The 23,885-nt window shown below is 49.2% G+C and overlaps 1 protein-coding gene across 1 annotated transcript; it reads right to left on the bottom strand.

Annotated features, from left to right (window-relative positions):
- Window positions 1–11,764: 11,764 nt before the first annotated feature.
- LOC120843649 lies at window positions 11,765–17,380 on the bottom strand. Its single transcript, XM_040215072.3, has 2 exons — window positions 15,527–17,380; window positions 11,765–15,438 (listed from the first exon to the last, which is right to left on the bottom strand). Exons 1-2 carry the CDS (start codon window positions 17,378–17,380, stop codon window positions 11,815–11,817), a joined length of 5,478 nt encoding a protein of 1,825 aa, XP_040071006.1. The 3' UTR covers window positions 11,765–11,814.
- Between the last annotated feature and the right edge of the window lie 6,505 nt (window positions 17,381–23,885).

Below are 23,885 nucleotides of genomic sequence, written 5' to 3' on the forward strand. Positions count from 1 at the left end.
GGCGGTACGAGCGGATTGCAGCGGCTTTCTGCTTCCCTGTCGACTGCAGAGCCACGATTGTTGTCTACATGCGCAGTCTCTCAAGTTCTCGTTGTCGAGTTGCGCCGGTCTAGACACTACCCCGTATTCTAGTACACTGTACTGCAGGCCAGTGCGGCTACAGTGTACTAGAATATGGAGTTGTGTTGGGACCGGAGCGTGAGGCGTGCGGTGTAGATCGCGATAGGTGTCGACACCGAGGCATCGGCAGTAGGGTCAGTATAGTGGTGCTTGTGCGCGTGCACCGCGTGCACGCGCGCGTGCAGCGGCACGTGCAGATTGCAGCGACTTTCTGCTTCCTTGACGACCGCAGCGCCGCGATTGTTGTCTACGGGCAGCCTCATAAGTTCTCATTGTCGAGTGGCACCGGTCAAAACACTACTCCGTATAGTCTAGTACACTGTACTGCAGGCAAGTGCGGCTACAGTGTACTAGAATCTAGGGTAGTGTTTGTACCGGCGCGACTGGACAATGGAAACTTGTGAGGCTGTGCGTGTAGACAACAATTACGGCGCTGCAGTCGACAAGGAAGCAGAAAGTCCCTGGAGTCCGCACGTGCGCGTGCACCGCGTCCCGACCAAGATTCCACACCGTGTGGACTTGTTTCGCGAGTGCGACGTGCGTGAAGCCGCAGCGTGCCTCTGGAGCAGCGTTTTACTTTACTCTGACGGCTGTATTCACAGACAACATCGAATGCCCCAGAAATGTCTTAAAGATGTCGATATCGGATCCTCAAGTCCCACATCCCATTGTAGTTGTGCCTAGGTCATCCCTGTGACATCATTTTTTGGACGCTCCTGAAATCTTCCCCAAGGGGACGATCGTGGGAGGTAAGGCTGACTTTTATTTTACTTTGCTCCCAGTTCGGTGGTTTGTGCTCCCATGTGTCCCAATGCAATAAAAAAAGTTTTAATTTTAAAGCTGCTGCTGCCTTTTTCTCTTTTTTTTTCGCTAAAGCTTGGCGTACGCTTCGCGCTTTCCACTTTTTCCCGCCTCCTCCTTTCTGTATCCTCTTCACTTTTTACCTCGCCCCAACTTGGGTCCCATCGCAGCTTAGGAAAGGGGACCTTGGGTAAAACCGAGGTTGTACGTCGGCCTTTAACCTTTTTTTTTTCAGTATGCATGGAAAAAGCACTAGCAACCGATATTTTTGTTTAGCGCAAGAGCTTGGTAAACGAAAACTGTTTGATTTCACAAAATATATATTTTTAATTGTCGCCACCAGAATCCAATAAAGTCCAGAAAAATACAAGCCAATCTAAAGCCATCCATCGGTTCGCGGAATTCGTGTTTTTTTTTGCGGTCGAGGCTACCTCCCTTATGTTAAGTGGTTTAGTTTGCATTTTGCTAAGGACACTGCCCGCCAAGGAAATGCAAGGAATCATTCATAATCAATATTTTCCACTCAATGCAACGCTTATTTTCAATCATAGTGTGGTATGTATATGTTAAATATTTATGCTGGCCATCGACGTTTTCGGTGTAGGCTATCTGGCCCCTATACTCAAATGACTTTGAGACCACTGCTCTAGAAGTCGAACTACATATTCTGGGTACTCCTGAGAGTTTACGCAAGGGTACAAACCAGAGAAAAAGAACAAAGGACTGCACCTCTTTTTTTTGCAGTCCCATGATTTTGTTTAATTTTATTTGTATACACTGTTTTTGATTTTAAAAGTTCCTAGTTTCAAAATAAGTGATAAAGCACATTACTATTCTTTTTCCTCTTCGTTTAAAGTTTTGTTATAAGACGTCATCTTGCTTTTTGGAGCTGGCAGAAAGCAAGGTGTGGGTGTGCGAATAAGTGCCCATATCTTCATTTCCTGGATTTTCACAAATTTGGGTGAACATTTTTTCGGTATTTACCATACTAATTTTCTTTCCTTTCGTATCAAGAATGCGGAGTCAACGGTAAAAAGTCGCAGGTGAATCATCCCCGGATAAGTGTAGTTGACTATAAATTCGGTTTTCAAAGCATTGAATCAGTGTTACATGATTGTATTACTAATTTTAATTTTATGTAATAGGCCGTTTGCAAGACGCCCAGTAAGTCTATGTGTGCAAGAAAGTATGAGAACGTCTAAATGCACACTTCTTCCCTCCGAGGCTGTAGGCAAGGGGGCTATGCAGTCATGTCCCGTTAATATGGACCCCTTAATGTGAACACGCCGCTATATGGACACCATTTTAAGGGACAAACTGAAAATACATGCATTTTTGTCTCGTTAATATGGACAACTCACATTATGGACTACTTTTTAGGGGAACGGAGGTGTCCATATTAACGAGACATCATTGTATAGTCCTTTCGCGTGGTATCTTCTGCTGTTACAGGAGGTCCTTTTGCAAACGCCATGTCAGAGAGGCAACCATGCAAAACCTGGAAGCACCCTCTTCCAGTTGTCTCATATACTCATAGTTGCTGATCTGTCAAAACTATGAGTGTTTGTCTAGTCGATAATTAAAATTGTCTTTCAGTATATATATACCAAACTTGTGCCCGTTACTCCAAAAAGGCAATTGATTACAATTACGATTACTTGGCCTAAAAAGTAGTGGATTACCGTTACGAATCACTCCCCGTAAAAAGTAACGGATTAATTGCTTCGTTACTTTACTCAATTACTTTTGCGTTACTCCAAAGAAGCACGCAAAATACCTGCAATATCTACTGCGTGTTTGTAGGGGGAATTTCGGGCCCCATCAATAATAAAACAGATTCAGTACTATATCTACCGATTATTTTAGGATAATAGTTTTAGGAGGATGGATCTATAAAGCTGTAAAGGACTGGAACAGGTGTTCAATATAAACAAAGTCAGCGTTGTTCACCCGAGACAGAACTGAATCCTATGAACATGCGACGAATGCACATGGGCGGCGGAGGCACGCACACCGTTCGAAATATGGCATCGGCAAATTTTAGAACACGACTCTCCTGAAGATGTGGTTTTCATATGGTTGCTGCTGGTTTAGCCACTAAAACCAACTGGCTGTGAGACCTACATGCGGTATACTTGCGTTTGGGCAGATTTCAGAGTCCCGCTTGTTGAAGGTTGTTATCCGGCCTTGACCCACTTGAACTTTTTTCTTGATAATCAAACTAATCAAAACCGAAACCTCACACGAAATATTAATCCATAATCGTTCAGCTAAGCTGATTGTTTCGTTTAGAAATTATTAAAAAAAAAAGCACAGTTGTCAGTGAACAGCAGGCTTCAATGTATCTCACGCGTTTACAGCCGCCTTACGCTGCCTTAACTCCTGTGTCCAAGTCAGCCACTGTTTATTCTCAGAAAACTCTGGCTGTGTTCCCTTTCCCTAAAATGGCGGAGTAGGTTCCCGTAGGCACAATCCGCTGACGAGAACCCCAACATTCTCGTTTCTAGAAATATCGGTTCAGCTTCGAAATCCCAAGCCATTTTTGCTGTGCTCCTTCGAAGTCCCAAGCCATTTTGGCTGTGCTCCCCGGCCACCTTATCGCCTGCTGTCCAAAGTTACTGTCTGAACTGACAGTGGTGTTGATGCTACATTGTTTTCTATTCCAATGAGCTGCTGCCATCGCTTCCCTTATGTTTGTGCCTTACGCATCCGCTAGTGCGAAGCAGACTTGTACCGTACGCATTACAAGAAATCAAATTACGTGTAATCGAATACTTCCTGGAGTAATTTTGCAATCAGTTGATTACTATTATTAGGCAGTAATCACAAGAGTAATCTGATTACTTTTTGAAGTAATAAAAATTACTTCTAACCGTTACTAAGTTTCCACAAGACACCCCCTCCCCCCCCCCCCTCCCCACCCCCCTCACACACCTTTTTTTTCTGAAATGACAAAAAAAAAAATTGCATCTTTTTTCGAACAGAGAAACGAAAGATTTTTGCGGAGCTGTAGGAAACGAGGTCAACCCCTTTGTATGTACAGTGCGCCTCAAACTTAACACCGCCACGGCATTTGCCGTTTCTAACAGTCCCTGCGGCGACCGATTGAACTATCTGAAGAATGTTTGTGTTCCCGATTTCTATCCTATCCCGCGAAGGCATCCCGAACGTTTTGGTGACAAATTTAACAGTAAGTAGCCGAGACGAGCTCAATGTTTGGGAACCCAGTGGCGGCGTTAAGTTTGGGGTGCACTGTACAGTCTCTGTGGAATGTCCGTTTTTTTTCGAGCTGGGACTGGGAATGGGAAGCCCCAGGGAAACCCCAGTGCGTGACAAAGGCCATTCACGGTGAAGTTTGAGGGAGCAGAATGTAGTTATGAAAGTCCTTCGTTTAAACTAGACCCCTCACGCACACACACACCGAAATAAGAATAAAATTAAAAACAAAAACAATCATGCTTACCGCACCTACTCGCACCCCGTAGGAGAACCAGAACCCAAGAATATCTAAAGCGGATGCAAAATATAACAAAGCCAGTTCAAATACATGTCAAGATCCCATCTTTCCCCTACGTGGTCTTTGTGACAAGCAAGGTTTCGAGTTGAGAAGTGGTCGGGGCGATCTCTTCCGCTAATGGATACTACACATGATCCATTACAAATCCTGGAGCTGCTGCTCTTTTGTATAACATGCGAGTTCATCTAATAATATCTGGAGAAGCGCGTGTGTGTGCGAAATAGAGTAAAATCCTCTTGGTTGCCAGTACAAAAAATATATATAAAGCAAGCAAACAAAATACCTATCATTTAAAACCAGGGATTCCAAGAAGGTGTGACGACCACGAATAGGGAACCCGTTTTTTCTTCTTCAATACTTGTGAAAATGTGAAATATAGGTTGGAAGTAGTTCATCGTTATGAGCGCTAAAGATGTAATTCTTCACACAATAAAGTAATCGGAAAAGTAACGGTTACTTCTTCAAGTAATGTCCAATTACTTTTGCCGTCGAGTAATCAAGTAATCTAATATAATACTTTTTAGCCAAGTCTAATAGTAATTGTAATAGATTACTTTTTTTTAATAACCTGTACAAGACTGGTGCGAAGTCAAGTGACAGAAACCACAAAGCTGGTTGGTCCAGCCAGTATTTAGCTTTCACAGCGCTGTCAAAAATGAACAGAATCAATGTTTCGTTACAATTGTTTTTCTTGTGTCTGCGGGGTGGGTGTGTGTAGGCAAAACATTGACAAGCAAAGGACGGTCTCATGTGACAAAAAAAAAATGCTGATTGGTTTTTGGGGGACAACACGCAGGGTGTGGGGCGGAAAGGAGGGGGGGGGGGGAGTGAGCGGACATATGCACCACTGTCAAAGTGTCCACGCTCGTACTCTTCACGACCCCCACGCGACGGTTTTATGGGCACGTAGTTTCCTGCTCTTTTGTGCGCTCGAAGCAGTCCGTTCGTTTTTAAGTCGAAGCTTGTTGCCTTCATGTAGACCGTCGAATCCACCCAGCCTGGCTGACCGTGCGAACGAGTAGTCCAGAAACAGGCTCTGGCTGGGCTGTCGCGGTTTTCGAGAATTCCTTTCCCTCGCCAGCACTCTCTTCGCGAGTGAACCCCCGTCTTGCGTTACCATCATAAAAGCGCGAAGGCCGTTGCATCGCCCTTCTTCAACTCTATTTTTTCCCTTTGACGCGGCGGAAGAATTGTAACGAGTCATTTCAATAACACGTTACTGAAAAAGTAATGGAATTAGATTACAATTATTACATTTTCAAAGAAGTAACGGATTAATTACAAAACTACTAGAAAAGTAATTAATTACAATTAATTCCGTTACTTGTAAGGGATTACTTCCAAGTCTGATATATACTTGCCTTTCTGAGGAGTAGCCTGCACCTTGAAGTTGCTAACATCTCCTTTATGAATATGACTACCACTACAATTCTCTCATGTTTGCATATACACCAACTCATCTCTGTGACGTCACGGCGCGGTGGTGGCGCGTCGGTCGCACTTCCGGTCTGGGGCTGTGGGCAGAAGTCCCCATGCCAGACGTGTATTCCTGCGTTGTTTTGAATGGAACCAGACAAAAACCTGCCTTCTCGTCAAAACGCCGCGACTGGGGCCGTACCAAAAGTGTCGAGAAAGTTTTGAAGGTCAGTTTTCACGAGTTCGGTTCGTCCGAGAATCTGGATATGTGCCGTTAAAAGGGAAAAGCAGACGCCGCCGGACAACGATTGCTTGGGCGGGAAGCACTTTGGGCTGAATTCACGGATACGTGTGGTCATGAGATTTTTTGTTTTGTTCCAACATGAACGCCAGAAAACTCAAGTTGTGCGGACCACCTGCCTACGTTCAGTGCGTCTTCAAGTTCAAACGGCCGCCTGATATTTCGAATTGTCGTCTGCTCTTTCAAACGTTTCTGCTTGTCGTCTGCTCTGTTACGCCCGTCCGTAAACTAAATGTTGGCCCGGTACTCGCGATAAGAAGTGAGTGCAGGCCTCAAAAGACTTAAATTTGAAGGTTGGTAAGCAGGCTCGATGTAAACAGAAGATACAAGGAGATGTTGGTCATTGTTACCAGTGACCAACACCGACTTGTTATGCCTAATTCAGTTGGTCCGATTCTGCTTGCGATTTTCAGCATCGTCGTCGACCATCTCAGCTACGGTTCACGCTTTCGCAGCCCGAGCGGCGTCGCGACTGAAAATTGCGAGCGAAATCTCATCATGCGAATCAGGCTTTAGCGTACAATCTGCGGCGTCCACGCGAAATGAATCGCCACATGTCACATTATTCACGCGAAGTTTTGCGGTGTAACGAGCCTCGGTAATGTATCAGCGCGAGAAGAAGGTTCGCACAGCGGGAGGTCGACTAGGGCTAGCCTTTTATTATGGCGCCTCCGTGATCTGCCCGGGCACGAGCTTGCCCGGCACGAGCTTGGTTCACTGGTGGAGCACGCTCCCGTTACACCTTCCTTTTTCTTTCTTTTTTTTTTAACACACACGAGCGAAGTCGAAGTTACAAACGAACAAACAAAATTAACAAACAGCACCCACTAGGAGAGTTGATTGAAATTGGCATCGTAGCGAAGCCGCTGAGGAAGACGCCGCATCCGTGTCGAGGCTCGCGTTGGTGCCCGGATGCCAATGACCTGTGGAGCGACTGCGCCTGCACCAATTGCGGTGGGTGGGCTTTGTGAGCCAGATGTGCCCGGAAGGTTCCTAGATGGCTGCGGCGAGGTCAACATGGGTTCGTCGTTGTCGTCGGGCTGAGGGTCAGGGACAAAGACTTCGGGCGTTGCGATGAGGTGTTGCCGGTTGCGACGCAGCTCTCTCCCGTCCTCTGTTACGACCCTGTAGGACCTTGGTGCCACCTTTTTTTGAACTTTGGCCTTGGTTGGCCACCCCTTTCTGTCCCTTATGCGGACAACATCCCCTGACTGGAGTGGTGGTAGGTGCCTCGTTGATCGGAGCTGCTGACGCTTTTTCACGTGGTCTGCGGGCTCCACGGTGAAGTCAGGGACCAGCGACCTAATGCGTCGTCCCATTAGCAGCTCACTGGGCGATCTTCCATCCTCCAAGGGTGACGATCTGTAGTTGAGGAGACCTAGGTAGAAATCTCCGTTTGAGTGACAGGATTTTCTTAAAATTCTCTTGATTATCTGAACTCCCTTTTCCGCGAGACCGTTTGATTGCGGAAAATACGGACTGGAGGTGACATGCCGAAAATCGTACCGCCTAGCAAAATCCCGGAACTCTTTTGAGGAGAACTGGGGGCCGTTGTCACTGCATAACTCTAGCGGAATCCCATGTCTCGCGAAAATTCCCGCGAGCTTGTGGACTACCGCAGCTGTGGTGGAGTTGTCTAGAGGCTCCACTTCGGGATAATTTGAGCACGCGTCAAACGCAATGAGGTACGTTTTTCCAGCGTACTCGCACAAATCGGCGCCAACTCGGGACCATGGCTGAGACGGTGTCTGCCTCATTAATAGGGGCTCTGCTGGCTGCTGATATGCAAACTGCTTGCATGTAGCACACTTTCTAATCATGTCCTGAATCTCAGATGTCATGCCCGGCCAAAACATCAAAAGCCGCGCTTTGGCTTTACACTTGTTGCTGCCCAAGTGACCTTCATGAAGCCTCTTCAGCATCTCTAGGCGGAGACTCTTCGGTATCACTACCTTAGCACCTTTGAAGAGCATGCCGTCAATCACCGACAACTCAGAAGAATATGCTTTAAAGTCTCCTACCACCGGCCAGTTGTTTTGAACAGACTTGACCACAGTGCCCAACACCGCATCGTTCGCTGTTTCCTGTCTGAGCCTCGTGGACGTTGCCTCACTCACCAAGCTTGAGAGGACGGAGATTGCGTGAACCTCCACGTCATTGTGCGGTGCCCCCTTTTGGCTGCCTGGTAACGGTGCCCGTGAGAGCGCATCCGCCAGGACGAGCTGTTTGCCAGGGACGAACTGGAAGCAATAGTCATACTTCATTAGTCGGATAAAAAAACGTTGAAGACGGGGCGGCATGTCGCCAAGAGATTTCTTAGAGATGGCGATTAGGGGCTGATGGTCTGTTTCTAGAGTTATTCTCCTGCCGTAGATGAAGTCATGGAACTTCTCACACCCGTAAACAGTTCCAAGCGTTTCCTTTTCTATTTGGGAGTACCTTGACTCACATTCGGTGAGCACTCTAGAGCCGTAAGCTACTGGACGCCAGTTGGCCCCATGTAGTTGAAACAACGCTGCACCAAGGCCGTACCTTGATGCGTCTGTAGACACCTTGGTATCCCGTGTGGGATCGTAGATCGCCAGCAGTGGCGCGTTTGTTAGCACCACTTTGAGGTCGTGCCATTCTTGTGCGTGGTGTGGCTCCCAGACGAAAGGCACGTCGTCCCTCATAAGACTTCGGAGCAGCTTCGTCTTCTCCGTGCAGCAAGGTATGTACTTGCTAAAATATGTGACAATTCCAAGGATTCGCTGAACCTCTTTTTTAGTAGTCGGAGCTGGCATCTGCACAACACTCTCGACTAAACAGGGGTCAGGCCTAATCCCTGCCTTGCTTATAGGCAACCTGCAATGCTGTTTGGTTTGGCGCCATCCAGCGGCGGAAACAAGAAATACTGGGTACCCCTGGGAGTGGCGGCTGCATTGTTCAAACGTGAACCTTTACTCTGGTGGCGCCGCTTAGCCTAGTGTCTGAAGCAAGAAATACTGGGTATCCCAGGAAGCCGTGATCGCGCAAGGTGCCAGTAGAGCGGAAGCTACGGCCCTGGCGGGCCAATCGGAACGTGACTGCGTATCACCGGAGCGCGCCTCAACTCCGGAGAAGTATCAGGCTTTTCGCTGCGTCATGCTCCAATATATGTGCGTTGCGCTCGTATACGTCGCGCATTACGAAGCATTCGGCACGCAATGTGGGGCTTATCGTTCACCCTTTTCCAAGTTACAACGAGACAGGGTATAACCTTGCGCTCTCACGCTGCTGGCGCCGCCTGCCCGTTGCCGGTTGGCTATTCGATCTCCCAAATAAGTGATTTCGCTCACTCCGAACTGGCACTTCCCAGCATTCAGGGTAATGCCACTCTTGCGCGCAGCTTCGAGAGCATTACGCAGCCACTCGTCATGTTCCGCTTTGTTTGTTCCCCAAATTAACACGTCATCTATGTACACACGTACGCCTGGAAGACCGTCGAATATCTGAGTCATCGCTTTCTGAAAAACTTCCGGCGCTGATGCTATGCCGAACGGTAATCGCAAAAAGCGATAACGACCGAAAGGCGTACTGAATGTGCAGATTCGCGATGTTGCGTCTTCCAGCGGTATTTGATTGAAGCCCGCGTTGGCATCAAGTCTCGAAAAGACACTCGCGTTTGCCAACTCTGCCTCGATGTCTTCTCTTTTAGGCATTTGGAAATGTTCCCTCTTCAGGCTCTCATTGACGTTCCTAGGGTCCATGCACACTCGCAATTTTCCATCTTTTTTGCGTACAATAACAAGTGGGCTTACCCAGTCTGATGGCTCGTCCACCTTCGTGATGATTCCAGCACTTTCCATGCGCTCGAGTTCGTTCTTCAGCGGCTCTCTCAGAAGGTGGGGCACCCTGCGTGCTGCTTGGATGACTGGCTCGGATCCGGGCTTGAGTACCATCTTGTACTTTTTGTTGATGCACCCGAGTCCGTCGAAGAGTTCTGGGAAGGTCTCAATTATGTCCTTTGGCACACAAGCCGACACATCGTCAACGCGGTTCACGAGTCCGAAGTATTCACAAGCCGGCAGTCCCAGGAGGGGTCGATGGTGGTCTTGGACGATGAAAAACTGCACTCGTGCTTCCTTGCCACGTAACTTTACAGTGACAACGGCGGTTCCATAGTGGCTGATCGCGTTGCCGTTGTAGTCCCGTAACCCTGAGGTTACTCTGGTCACTGGAACAGCGTCGTCAATCTGGCGCAGCACCTTCCTCGGTAGCAGATTAGCTTGCGCTCCGGAATCTACCTTTAGGTTAATAGGCTTCCCAGCCACTTGCGCTTGTACCCACCATTCGCCCTTGCTGTCGCAGTTTTGCACTTCCAAGACGTCGAAGTCATGGTCCTCGGGCACGTCGTGCACGCTATCAACAGGAACTTTTGTCTTGCAGCGTGTGGCGAAGTGATTTTTTCCTTTGCATTTGTAGCACTCTTTGCCGTATGCGGGACACTTTTTCGGTTCGTGCTTCGTGTTACACCGCCCTCACTTTCCTGCTTGGCGGGACTGGCGTTGCTTCGACACGACTTCCACGGTCTGCCCCGGACTGTCCCAGGTTTTCCTCTGCTTGGCTGATATTTCTGCCGCCTTACAAAGTTGTACTGCTTTCTCGAGCGTCAACGGGTCTTCGCGTAGCAGTCTTACTCTCAGCTTCACGTCGGCTGTCCCGTAAACAATTTGGTCTCGAATCATCGATTCGGCCAGAGTTCCAAAGTTGCACGACTGTACTTTGAGCTGTAGGTCTCTGAAGAAACATTCGAACGCTTCGTCTTCGTTCTGCTTGCACGAGCGAAATATATATCTTTCGTAAGTCTCGTTGCAGCGCGGCGTGCAGTAGCTTTCAAATTTTTGCACTAACGTAGCGTAGCTTTCGCGTTCTTCGGTGGAACATTGGAAAGTATTAAAAACTTCCAACGCCTCTGGACCCGCGACGTGTAACAGAATGGCGGCCTTCTGCCTCTCGGAGCGCGGGTTTACTGGCTCCGTGGCTTCGAGGTACAATTCCAATCGCTGCCGGAACTTACGCCAATTCTGGGCAAGGTTGCCCGTCAGCAAGAGTCCCTCCGGAGGTCGAAGTCCGTCCATGGCTTGGTCACGAAGTCAGCGAAGGATGCGTGGTCGCCGTATCCCACTTCTGACACCATGTATCAGCGCGAGAAGAAGGTTCGCACAGCGGGAGGTCGACTAGGGCTAGCCTTTTATTATGGCGCCTCCGTGATCTGCCCGGGCACGAGCTTGCCCGGCACGAGCTTGGTTCACTGGTGGAGCACGCTCCCGTTACAGGTAATTTCGCTGACGCCGCTCAAGGTAGTTAGACATCGCCAGGAAGACATAGAACCAACAATTCGAACGTGAAAAAGGGCAGGGGGACTCACACCGACGCCGACAAGATCGCATTTCAATGGTTTGTTTATGGGCGACGGCGAGCTTTTTGCCCACACCCCCACCGCGCATGCGCGGCGCCGGTGGCGTCCGCTAGGGGCGCTCCGGGCGCTCCGGTTTGTTTGTAAACATGAGTTGGTGTATACCAAAATATATTTTTTACAGGTGTCCTAACAGATGATGATGATGATGACAACATTTAATTTGCCCATAGATGGGGTCAGGGAAGGGGGAGTGCTGAGAGAGCCTCCCCCTCTCCCCCCTCAGTCGGCGGCCAGGAGTTCTTGTTCCTTGGCGGCGGCCTCGGCCATCTGGACCAGACGGACCTGTTCACCCGGGTCCGAGCTGAGCAGCACGGTCTCCCACTGCTCGGAGGTTCTAATGTTTAGCATTAAAGTTTGAGTTCTATTTCTGTTGTTTCTATGTTTTTTAAAGGGGCAGGCCCAGACCATATGTTGCAGGTCGGCCCTGTCCCCGCAATGCTTACATGCGCTGGAGTAAAGCCCCGGATAGCAGTGACTGTACGCCACGGGGTTTGGAAATGTATTAGTTTGAAGAAGGCGCCACGCCACTGCCTGCCATTTGGACAGAGTCCTGTCTGCTGCGGGGTATTTAGCCCTTCCCAGCCTGTAGTGGTTAATCACGTCCCGATAGGCAACCAGCCTGTCTCTGTCCGACCGGCGGAACGAGTGTGCGTCAAAGATGTTGGTGACGTCGGCCCGGTCGGTTAAGCCTCGAGCCGCGTCGTGCGCCTTCTCATTCCCCGGGAGGCCAGAGTGAGCTGGCGCCCACACGATGTGAACTCCCCTAACTCGATCTCCGTGGAAACCGGTCCGTAGAATTTTGAGTGCCTCGGACGATATGCGTCCCCTCGTGTAATTTAAAATTGCCGGCTTGGAGTCGCTTACTATGAATTTGATCTGGGAGGACGAGGTCATTGCCAGTGCAATGGCTGCTTCCTCCCCAACCTCGGATGAAGTCGTGAAGACCGTGCCAGAATTAATTAACTTGCCCTCTCGATCAACTACCGATGTGGCCATGGCGTCGCGACTACTGTAATCTGCGGCATCCACGTAAACCACGTCCTCGAGGTGTGCGAACCTTTTATCTAGTGCTTGTGCTCTGGCCTGCCTGCGTTCCGTATTGTGTTCGGGGTGCATGTTTCTTGGTAATGGTGGGATATGTATATGCACCCTGATATCGGGTGGAATGTCGTGTTTTTCCCCGAGTCTTCCTTCGTAGTTGATATGTAGCGTCTGGAGGATGTGTCTGCCAGTCGGACTCTTGGTGAGCCTTTCCATCTGCGCTATCCTCTGTGCTTCTACAAGCTCGTCTAGCGTGTTGTGCAATCCTAGTGCTTCAAAGCGCTCGTTGGAGGTCGTGATTGGTATGCCAATTGCCTGCTTGTAAGCCCTTTTTATTAAAGCGTTGATTTTGTTGCGCTCATCTGCCTTGAGGTCAAGGAAGGGAGCGACATAGGTTACTCGACTCAGGACGAATGCCTGGACCAGCCTGATTAAGTTGCCCTCCTTCATTCCGTGATGCCTATTGGCTATCCGCGAAATGAGGCGGGTGGTTTGACACACACTTTTTTCGAGTGTTCGGATTGTCTCAATGTTGTGGCCGTTCTCCTGAATTTTCAAGCCTAAGACCCTAATGCTGTGTACTACCGGGATGGGCAGCCCCCCGCAAGCGTATAGATGAATTCGTGGTTTTTCGGTGGTTGCTTCCTTTTTCTGCCCTCTCCGGGTTGGCCGATAAAGGAGCAGCTCCGATTTTTGTGGGGAGCAGCTTAAGCCTTTCGGTTCCACGTACCCTTCCACCGCGTTTATTGCCTGCTGTAGTGTGTCCTGCACGTGCCCGTCGCTGCCGCCAGCCACCCAGAGTGTGACGTCGTCAGCATACAGGCTGTGATTTAGGCCATGTATTTTCTCTAAGAGGCTGGGCAGGCCGATCATAGCGACGTTGAAGAGGAAAGGCGAGAGGACAGAGCCTTGCGGCGTGCCTCTGCTCCCCAACTCCAGCTCGCCAGACTCAACCCCCCCTACTGTCAGGGTGACCGTCCTGTCAGATAAAAAATCCCTGATGTAGTCGTAGGTCCTTTGACCTACCTCCAACTGTTCTAAGTTCTCTAGAATTGCTGCGTGTTTTACATTATCAAACGCCTTTGTGAGGTCGAGCCCCACAATGGCCCTGGTGTCTAGCGGGGAACATTCCTCCCCATCTATAATTTGATGTTGGAGCCTCAGCATCACGTCTTGAGTCGAGAGCCTGGGCCGAAAACCTATCATGGTATGGGGAAAGAGTCCCTTCTCATCCATATACTTGTTTAGTCTGTTTAACACTGTGTGCTCCATCAGCTTCCCCACGCATGAGGTGAGCGAGATGGGCCGCAGGGTCTCCAGATTTAGCTTTTTGCCCGGTTTCGGTATCATGATAACCTTAGCGGTCTTCCATTGTGTGGGGATTTTACCGTCCTTCCAGCACTTGTTCATGTACTTGGTGAGAGCCTCGATGGAGTCGTCATCTAGATTCCTCAGCATTGTGTTTGTTACCCCGTCCGGACCCGGAACGGATTTGGTGCGGAGACCTAGTATGGCTCCCCGCACCTCCGCCGTCGTAAACGGTTGGTCAAGAGTCTCATTCGAGGCTCCAGCGTATGTTCTAAGTTGTTCTTTTGGATTGGTCCCGATGTATCTGTTGCGGACTTCCTTGATTAGGTCATCGTTCGTGCCCTGGTAGGTGTGCAGAATTTTACTTAAATTGTGTTTCTGCGTGGTCTTACTTTTATCTGGGTCGATTAAGTACCTAAGGATATTCCAGGTTCTTGCAAGGCCCATCTGTAGTTCCATACCGTCGCACGTGCTGTGCCAGTTTTGGAGCGACAGCTGGTTTGCGTAGTCCTCTATTGTTTTATTAAGGATCGCTAGACGTCGACGAAGTGCGCGGTTTAGTTTTTGTTTGTTTAACCTTTTCTGCAAGCCTTGCTTCGCTTCCCACATGTGCAGAAGCTTAGCGTCGGCTTGTGTTAGTTCGGCTTCCTCCGGAATGGTCTTTGTTGCTTTCTGTACGCATGTGTGAAGCTGTTCGACCCACGACTCGATGTCCTCAATCTCGTGCGGTTCTGTTTTGTCCTCGTATGAATAACGTTCGGCTGCTCTTAGTTCCCTGAACTCGTCCCACTCGACGATCTTAAGCTGCGTGCCCTTTTTTGGTTTGTGGGGGCCCGCTTCTAGTTTTGTGGCCACTATATAGTGGTCACTTCCTAGATTTTCCTGCGTGTTTAGCCACTCGGCTTCCTTTTTAGCGTTCTTTGTGAATGTTAGGTCCGGCGTGGTGTCCGCACATACGCTGTTTCCCAACCTAGTGGGGTACGCGGGGTCGGTGACCAGAGACAGCCTCTCCTGCTGGGCATCCAGCCAGAGATTCCGTCCTTTGATCATTTCCCGCTTGTATCCCCAGGCTGGGTGGTGTGCGTTGAAATCACCTACTATCACTAGTGTTTGACGCTTTGCAATGTCTAATGTCTTGCGAAACAGGTTCGCGAATCTATGTTGCTTGCGTGGGTTGCTGTATACGTTTAATACAAATAGGCTTCCCATGCCCCTTTTTTGGCTTGAGATGATCTCCACGAGGACGTGGTCCACGGTAGTTACGCCGGTATCGCGCCGTATAACCGGCAGATTACGTCTAACGAGGGTCGCTACTGTTATACGTTTATCGTCCGAGGCCGGTTCCTCCTCACTGTAGTACGGTTTGTACCCCGAAAGTTTAGCCAAAGCTCCCGTTTCTTGCAGGCATATGACGTCTGGCGCCTCTCCTGCTATTTTATTGTCTATGAATTGCTGTAGGTTCCCCCTTTTGCGGCGGTACCCGCGGCAATTCCACTGCCAAATTATGTATTTGTGATTATTCGGTGCCATAATCCTTAAGCTGTGTACTTTCTAGGCTTGTTCTAGCGCTTTCCAATGATACGGGTCTGGCGTAAGGCTTGGTGGATTTCATCGGCCCTGCTCCTCCTCCCCCGCCGGTGAAGCGCGGTGAGGTGGCCTCAATCGCCGTTACCCTAGCGTTAAGTGCTGCGATTTGCGTGCCTATGCTCTCGGCAAATTTCGCCAGCATGGCTTCGAATTTTGTGGTGAGCATTTCGCTCAGCTTCTCCCCGAAATGCTGCAGTGTCTCTGCGTCCCTTTTTTCTGCTCTCTTTGGGAGCCTTGGGATGTTTGTTATTGTTGGGTCTTTCGCCTTACGCTTCGGGGGAGGAGACTCGGGCTCCGAGTTTTCCATCTCGTCACTGGACGAGTCCTCAGCTAGCAGGACCTGTGTGGGTCGTGGTGTGTTTGCCTTGCCCTGGTCTGGCGGTGGGGCCTGCGATTTCGAGGGACCCTGCGTTTCGGGGACTAGTTTGTCGGCGTTTTCGCTTCCTCTTAGTTTTGCCACTTCAGCTTTTAGCTTTGTATTCTCGGCGACTACCATCTCTAGCATTTGCTTGATTTTGGTGAGTTCCCCCTGTTGCTGCCTGTCTGCCTGTTGCGCGCTAGTTTGGTTGATAATCTTTTTCTTTGCATTCTGCGGAGCCGAGCTGTGGGAGACCGTGCTAGCCCAGCTCACCTTGTTCTGCTTGGTTCCTCCCGGAGTCTCGTGTCGGCCGCCTCGGGATGTCGATCTTGACTCATGTCGGCCTTGGGTGTTAGGGCTCCGGCATCTTGACTTAGATCTTGACCGGCGCTGCTGCCGCTGTCCCGCGTCGTTGTCGCTCCATGATCCGCGGTGGGGTAGACGTGGGAAGGAGCCCGAACGATCTCTCGTCCCCCTTTCTTTCGTTCTCCCGCCGCCCTCGCTGCCACCCAGAACGGACGTCGACTCTGCGTTTCGGTGCCCGCCATATTGACCAGCGCCATTCTGACGTTCTTTTTCTCGCTGTCTCTTCCGTAGTAGGTACGGCGTTTGGAACCGGTTCTTACAGTTTTTGTCTCCAGTGGGGTGATCCCCACAGCACAGGGCACACTTGGGGTCACATTTATGCCCTTCTCGTGGATTCTTTGCACCGCAAGAGCGGCATATTTTGTCTTCGGGCGTCGGGCAGACGTCCATGCGGTGTCCCACTTTTCCGCAGGTGGAGCACACTTCGTGCTTTTTTTTATGTAAGAAACACCGGTACTCCGCTCCACGGTAATATACATAATAGGGCACTTTGTTGCCCTCAAAGACGATGACCGCCGAGTTGGTTTTTCCCATTCTTTGTGCCTGAAGGATGGTAGGGTTCTTGTTGTAGACAAGGCTGCGCGTAATGTCTTCCGCGGTGTCATAATCTGGGATATTATGTATAACCCCCTTAGCAGTATCCTCTGGCGGCGCCGCGTACGCGGTGACTTCATAGGTCTTGCCTGCGATGCAGATTTTTGAAATGGAGTTATATTTCTTAGCTCGTTCCATGCTTGGTGTGCTTGTCACGATGATGTTTTTCTCCGGGTTGACCCGTAGCAGGTCTCCCTCGGCTTCCTGCTCTTTGAGACCGATGGCGCAAAATACGCCGTCGCGTAGCCTCGCGGAGCTCACCTTGGTAACATCGAGGCCCTCTCGTGGCCGCAGAATGATTTTTATGTCCTCGCGTGGGAGGGCTGGTTGCTGACGCTGTTTCCTGTGTCTCTGAAGTGGTTTTCGGTTTCCTGTCCGGCCACCTGCGTCGTTTTTGGCTGTGCTCGTCGCCGTGAGGCCTAGCTTGTTGAGGGCTCGTGTGCCCCGTTGTCGGTGGCTCACGAGCCAGCCGGCCTCTGCTGTACACTCTTCCGGTGAGATGTCCTCACCTGCCACTTCGACGTAATCCATCTTGGGTCTCGGTGCCTTGGGGAGGGCTCCGCCCCCGCCGCTGGCCTGCTGCAGGTGCCGTATTCCTCGTTAGGGTTAGTGGGGCGCCGGCCCGTCGGTAGGAGGAATTGGCTGAACAAGGCCAGGCGGTGGTCCGATTTCCATAAACGTGGTGTCCTCGGGTAGCAAATACCTTTAGGCACCCGGTGTTGTGGTTCTTGCTGGAAGGTTTGGGGTATTTTTCGCCTTTGAAGCTGATTGTTCGCAGAGCGCCGATCGAAGCTGTGCACGCTCGCGCCCTTCGCTTCTTCTCCTGTCCTAACAGAAAACAAAACGACAAGGAAGTGAAGGTAACACTGAAAGACAATGAAAGGACAGCAGTGACGTAAATGCGCCACGTCAAAGGACGACTGGAGAAATGCCGCAAACGATTAAGTATGCAAGATTGGGCTGCATGTGAGTGCTGCAGTGTTGTATATCAGAACCACAGGACTTTCTAACAGCAACTAGAAAAAAGGAACAGCGGGAACTAAGACAAGCAAGTTTGATCAAAGAGGGACTGTCCGTGGCAAAAGAGGGCTTTTCAGCACACCTGGGAGTGTTAATGTTAAGATATCAAGCCACGCCTGTTCACTTAAAACTTATCTCTGAGTGGTGAGTTTCTGAAGCCATAGGGGTTTTCATGCGGAAGTGCTAGTGTAACTCAGTAAAACACAACCTCTTATAGGTATGTTCCACTTTCCTTCTAGGGAAGCTGCGGGGATGGTACCGGGGGAAGACAAGGACAATTAAAGAGTAATTTGTTTTTTGTTAATGAAGATGTTTTATAATTTTCATTAACAGGTAATCCAGGCTCTGTTTAACTACTGACAGCTAGTCATTTATTATTTTTAAAATAAAAGTACAGTATTCATCATATCCACTAAGCCTATATAATGCTTAGTGTTAGGTGCATTTTTGCACCATTTCATGATCAAATGTCCTGCAATAAGAAGTTTGAGCTGCGGTACATGGCGCATTGCATCATAAACTATCTTTGCTTAGCATAACTGCCCAAAGAGCTTTACATCTCAGATTTGCTTAAAACTTTATTTTGAAACATTAGTGCATAAAATCTGAGTACATGAGTGCAGGCTCAAGACAGCCTTCATCATGACAATTGATGCACATCACTATGATTCATATCGGTTGCATCAATTGCTATGACGAAAGGTGCCTGAAGCATGCATTCACTGTGCTCAAATGTAGTACAGTTTCCCCTCAAGATCCCGTGCAAAATGTAGCATTCCTTATGATCCCTATAGCCATGCCCAAGAGGATCTTTGGGAGGTCCATGGGATTTCCGGGAGCTTCCAGGCTCATTCAGAGTCTCATTCGGGATGCTTATGGGAGGTTAGTGGGAGCTCCCAGGGACGTCCTTCTTATCCCAAAGGTGACGACAGACACCCTTTGGACATACCAGAGACAAATGTGCGCTGTCTGGGTTTGTAATATGCGGCAGTCGCGGTCCAGAAGCGAGCTTCGTCCAGTGTCCAGTAACGACAAAAAAAGCGGCGGCGTGTTTTTTTTTTTTTTAAGGGCGCATGAGGCAATTATTTCAATAGAACAGAAATCTTGACTTCTGTGCACCCCCTTCTCTCCCCCCTTTCGTGCCAAACCCTTCCGACGCCCCTGGCTTCATTGCTCAAAAGAGGCGATGTAATTTGAACCCTTAAAACGATTTTTTTTATAGTCTGATTTGGCGAAAAATTGGGAGACCGCATCAATAACCCTTTTTTCTCAAGTGGTAGCCCAAATATTTTGTAAAATAAAAATTTCCCTTGAATTTATTGAATTTTTAAGTTGCTCCGGTCGCGAGGGTTCCAGGAGGCGAGTCTCTACTGGCATGCACAGTGAAAGATCCCTACTTTTCCCCACCCCTGCACGTCACCGGCGGGCAGGCGGACGAGCGACCCGGGCAGCCGCGAAGCGACTTTCCGGGCTCCAGCGATCGATATTATTTTACAGCGAAGCTGTTGATGGCTAGAGTTCAGCGGATTTTTTATGTGCGCCAACAAAAGCTCGCGCTTCATCTCTTTATCGTCGTTCCAAGCGCTTGCGTGCCTAGTTTCCTTCCGCTCTCCCGAGGTGGCGGTCTCGTCGCGCGTGTCTGCTTTCCGCCGGGCGGCGATCCCGTCGCGTGTGTCTAGTTTCCTCCAGCTCCTCGGGGCGGCGATAGTTCGTGCCTTTTTCCTAAATTCTGTGTCACGTCTGTGTCGTGTGCGAAACAGCTTCGCTGGCCATTCACCTTCACAGAGTGGAATGGCTAATGATTTTTTTCACAGCTTCAAGGTGGATAATTTCTTTGCAATGAGTAGCAGTCTGCGCTCCGCGATATATTGTAGGAACAGTGCCGGGAAAAGCTTCTCGTTACCCTTGTTTTTGTTGGAGGAAAATGCGCTCCCCGGCAGTAGTGGTTCCTTTGCGCGAGCTGTGAGATCTTGTGTCATGAAACATTCTCACTTATGCTCGGAATACTTTATATATAGCCGCGTACTGCGAGTTGAGTATTTTTCAGCACCCGGAACAGCTTCAAGAGCGACAAGCGGACTCAAGCCAGCTGTGATCGCTACGACATCCGTCTAAAGAGAAGCGCTAATAATATCGATAACAATAGCGTACTTTCTAGCACTATTGTGGACGTCTGGCGCAGTCACATTTGTCATTCACAATTGCTTCAGGTTTTTTTTTTTTCATAAACATTATATCCGTTTTGGACATGGAACCTAGCTCTGGTTACTCTCGGAGTTCCAGTCACGCGGCCGATCTGTTGAAGAAGAGAAGTGAAACGTCTAAACAATATTTTCGTCTGAGTATAGACATGACTTTCGACACATTGCTATTCGTGTCTGGTATTACAGAGGGAGCAGGTGTTGTGCTCCATTAATATACGATATAACCGTTGACTGGTTTGTCAAATGCTTGGCGCGGGATATTCTCTCGCAAAAAAGGAGATGAAAGCGTTTTTATTTCATTATATCGCAAAGAAATGTTATATCGCGCTGAAAAAATTTTACAACCATAAAATATTAAGGTCGTTGAGGGGAGTCATGTAAATTTAGAGCTGATTGAAACTGTGCAAACCAAAACTTAGTTTAAAGAAAAAATCTTATTTCAAATTACCCCCTTCCTATGTGCACTCGTGAATGAGTGTTTGATTTGAGCCCGTTGCATTCCTCTCAGTCAGTAAAAAAAAAAAAAAAGAAGAAATATGGGTTAAAATTTTTTGGGGGTAACTTTTAAAACAGTTCGGCGCCAATTACGTTGAATATCCCGATTTAGTTTAAAGTGACCCTCAATTGCAGCAGTTAAGGCGCGGCTTGAAAGTCATTGAAAGTCACATAAAATTTTATTTTCAGCAGTCTTATATTACCGGCTTGCAACATACTTGCTGAATATCTTTGAATGCCTTCCATTATTTTTCAAAGTGTTTCACCTCTACTCAAGATAATTCTTACTAAAATTAACTTGAATACTATAGTCGGTTACAAGTCAAGAAGGTAGGAGAAGCTCCTCCCACAAGCGTGGTGCGCCGGTTTCGAATTCCTTCGCAGTCGAAAGAAGAGTCCACAGGAAACGCTCCTTGTTCCGCTTCAATGGATAGATATTGGCTACAGAGTGATGCCAACTTGTCTCTGACCCCCACTTTTTAAGAAATCGACCTTTGTATTCATCGGAGGGGGAGCCGAGCCCCTAAAAGCAGCCTTTGTATCCTCTCGGAGTTCAAACATATCTGTTTTTAACGTCGGCTCGCAGCTCGCGACTCGCAGCAACTAATACCGGCCGTGCCAGAAGCATGCTCGGGTCGTGTCGTGCAATGAGCCGCAACGTGAACGAGCTCACTGTGGCCAACTACGCTTTGGCTTTCTCCGCCAAGGCTTTGCAAATGTGTTCAGGCCTAGGCTAATTCTGCCGGCACGCCGTATTGCCGCAGAATGGCGTTGTTCCTATGCCACAAGTGATGTCACGAGAACTTTCCCACCATCCACCAGATGTGAATTTGAAATCGTTTAATTAGGTTTAAAATTAGTTTTCCTGTGTTTTACAGCGCGATATTGATATTTCCGAGGTGGTGCCTGTCCCTAGCCCATATTTATGCAGAAAGATCGGCGCTAAAATTTTGTTTCCGTACCCCTTTAAATCTAGCTTCTATATATTATGTGTATTTTAGGATGCGGAATACCGCCACTCCCGTTCCTGATTTCCGCGTATCCGGATTGCATAAGAAATGACACGAAAAAAAGATGCGAGATCTTGGCGCGTTTCCGACTCTTCTGTCGAGTTGAAGCTCGCTCGCTCGCTCCTCCCGCATTCCTAACGAGGCCAACGAGGCTGCCACAACCTCCCCCCATGTGTTTCGCGCTCGGTGCTTCGAAGCGTGACGACCTTCGCCCACTCCTCTTGCCCGACCCTGACACCGTATGCCATCTGGCAGCCGTCTGCCCGTTCCCGTCGGAGATAAGGGGACGTCACCCGACTGTGAAGCGGAGCTCTCTCGCTCATGTTACGTAAACTTGCACTCCCGACAACTCATTCCCGTACGGACGCGACTGGCCAAGGGCGAACGGAGTCAACATAAATACGCGCGTGCTATCTCGCGAACTGATCATATTTACGTGGGTGTTCAACCGCGTTCCCATAGCATTGTCGTGGCAACACCTGGATTTGCCCCATATTTACATGCTACGTTAATTAACTGAGATTTTTTTTTTTTATTTCAGTGGGTGTTCAGCCTAGCTGGTAATTATTGATGATAATTTACCACCTGTGACTGTGGTGCAAAACAACTTGTACTCGTTTTACCTCAAGAACCGTAGTAAAACGAGTCAGGCTCCAACTCATGTTTACAAACAAACCGGAGCGCCGGGAGCGCCCCTACCGGATGCCACCGGCGCCGCGCATGCGCGATGGGGGTGTGGGCAAAAAGCTCGCCGTCGCCCATAAACAAACCATTGAAATGCGATGTTGTCGGCGCCGGTGTGAGATCCCGCGCTCTTTTTCGCGTTGGAATTGTTAATTCTACGTCCTCCTAACGATGTCTGACTACTTGAGCGGCGTCAGCGAAATTACCGAGGCTCGTTACACCGCAAAACTTCGCGTGAATCATCTCACACGCGGCGATTAATTCCGCGTGGACGCCGCAGAACGTACGCTAAAGCCTGATTCACAAGATGAGATTTCGCTCGCAATTTTCAGTAGCGACGTCGCTCGGACTGCAAAAGCGTGAACCGTAGCTGAGATGGTCGACGTCGATGCTGAAAATCGCAAGCAGAATCTAACCAAGTGAATCAGGGATAACAAGTCGGTGACGGCCACTGGTAACAATGATCAACATCTCCTTCTAGCTACTGTTTACGTCGAGCCTGCTTACCAACCTTCAAACTTAAGTCTTTTAAGGCCTGCACTTACTTCTTATCGCAAGTACCGGGCCAACATTTGGTCTACGGGCCGGGGTCCTCTAGAAGAGCAGACGAGAAGCAGAAACGTTTGAAAGAGCAGACGACAGTTCGAACGATCAGGCCACCGTTTGAACTTGAAGGCGCACTGAACGTAGTTCGCAGGTGGTCCGTACAACTTGACGGTTTTCCGGCGTTCATTTTGGTATACAAAACAAATAAATTTTATGGCCAGTAGTATCCGTGAATTTAACCCAAAATGCTTCCCGCCCAAGCAATCGTGGTCCGACGGCGTCTGGTTTTCCCTTTTCACGGCACATATCCGCGTTCTCGGACGAACCGAGCGCATGAAAACTGACCTTCAAACCTTCCTCGACTGTCTTGGTACAGCCCCAGTCGCAGCAGTGCAGCAGTTTGACGAGAAAACAGGTTTTTGTCTGGTTCCTTTCAAAACATTGCAGGAATACACGTCTCACATGGGCACTTCCGCCCATAGCCCCGGACCGGAAGTGCGTCCGACGCGCCACCACCGCGCCGTGACGTAACAGAGATGAGTTCGTGTATATGTTGGTGCATTATTAAGTATGTGTGATTTTATCAAGACGTCCACGGCTTCAAACGCTAAAAGCATACCTTCTTCCTCCGATAACCAAGTCTTGTAAGAACTACTTCGCCGGGCGTATGAACAATGCGCAAAACGTCATTTGTCCAGTCACGACGGGGTCGGACATATGTCCGCGGGGTAAAGCTCCTTCATGTTTTAAAAGTAGTGCAAGGTGCGTCGATGCACGAGGCACGTGCAACGTGCAGCCCTTGGGAAGATCATGGCGGCACAGAGCAGCACTGAGCTAGATTTCAGACGCCGTGTTCTTCCCATAAGTGGTGCGCGGCACGTCTCGAGCATTTCTTTAACAATGAATGGCGCCACTCTTCCAAGGTTAGAGGGGCTTCACCGCGGGGCCGGGACTACATTTCTGCAGGTGCATTGGGACGTGTTACAGCGGGGCTTGGGCCGCCGGCGGGTTACAGCGAAGCGGCGTGGTAGGTTAATATTTTTTAGGTAGGTTAATATTTTTTAATAAGCCATGCGC

This window comes from Ixodes scapularis, unplaced genomic scaffold (genome assembly GCF_016920785.2).
Source record: "Ixodes scapularis isolate PalLabHiFi unplaced genomic scaffold, ASM1692078v2 PGA_scaffold6__148_contigs__length_123643588, whole genome shotgun sequence".
Classification (NCBI taxonomy): domain Eukaryota; kingdom Metazoa; phylum Arthropoda; class Arachnida; order Ixodida; family Ixodidae; genus Ixodes; species Ixodes scapularis.

What these genes read in the sequence shown, in the direction of transcription:
- LOC120843649 (XM_040215072.3), bottom strand. Translation starts at nt 17,380, where the DNA reads ATGGATTACGTCGAAGTGGCAGGTGAGGACATCTCACCGGAAGAGTGT. An exon ending in CCAAGCCTTACGCCAGACCC is followed by an intron (nt 15,439 to 15,526) that starts GTATCATTGGAA and finishes ATAATTTGGCAG; the next exon opens with TGGAATTGCCGCGGGTACCG.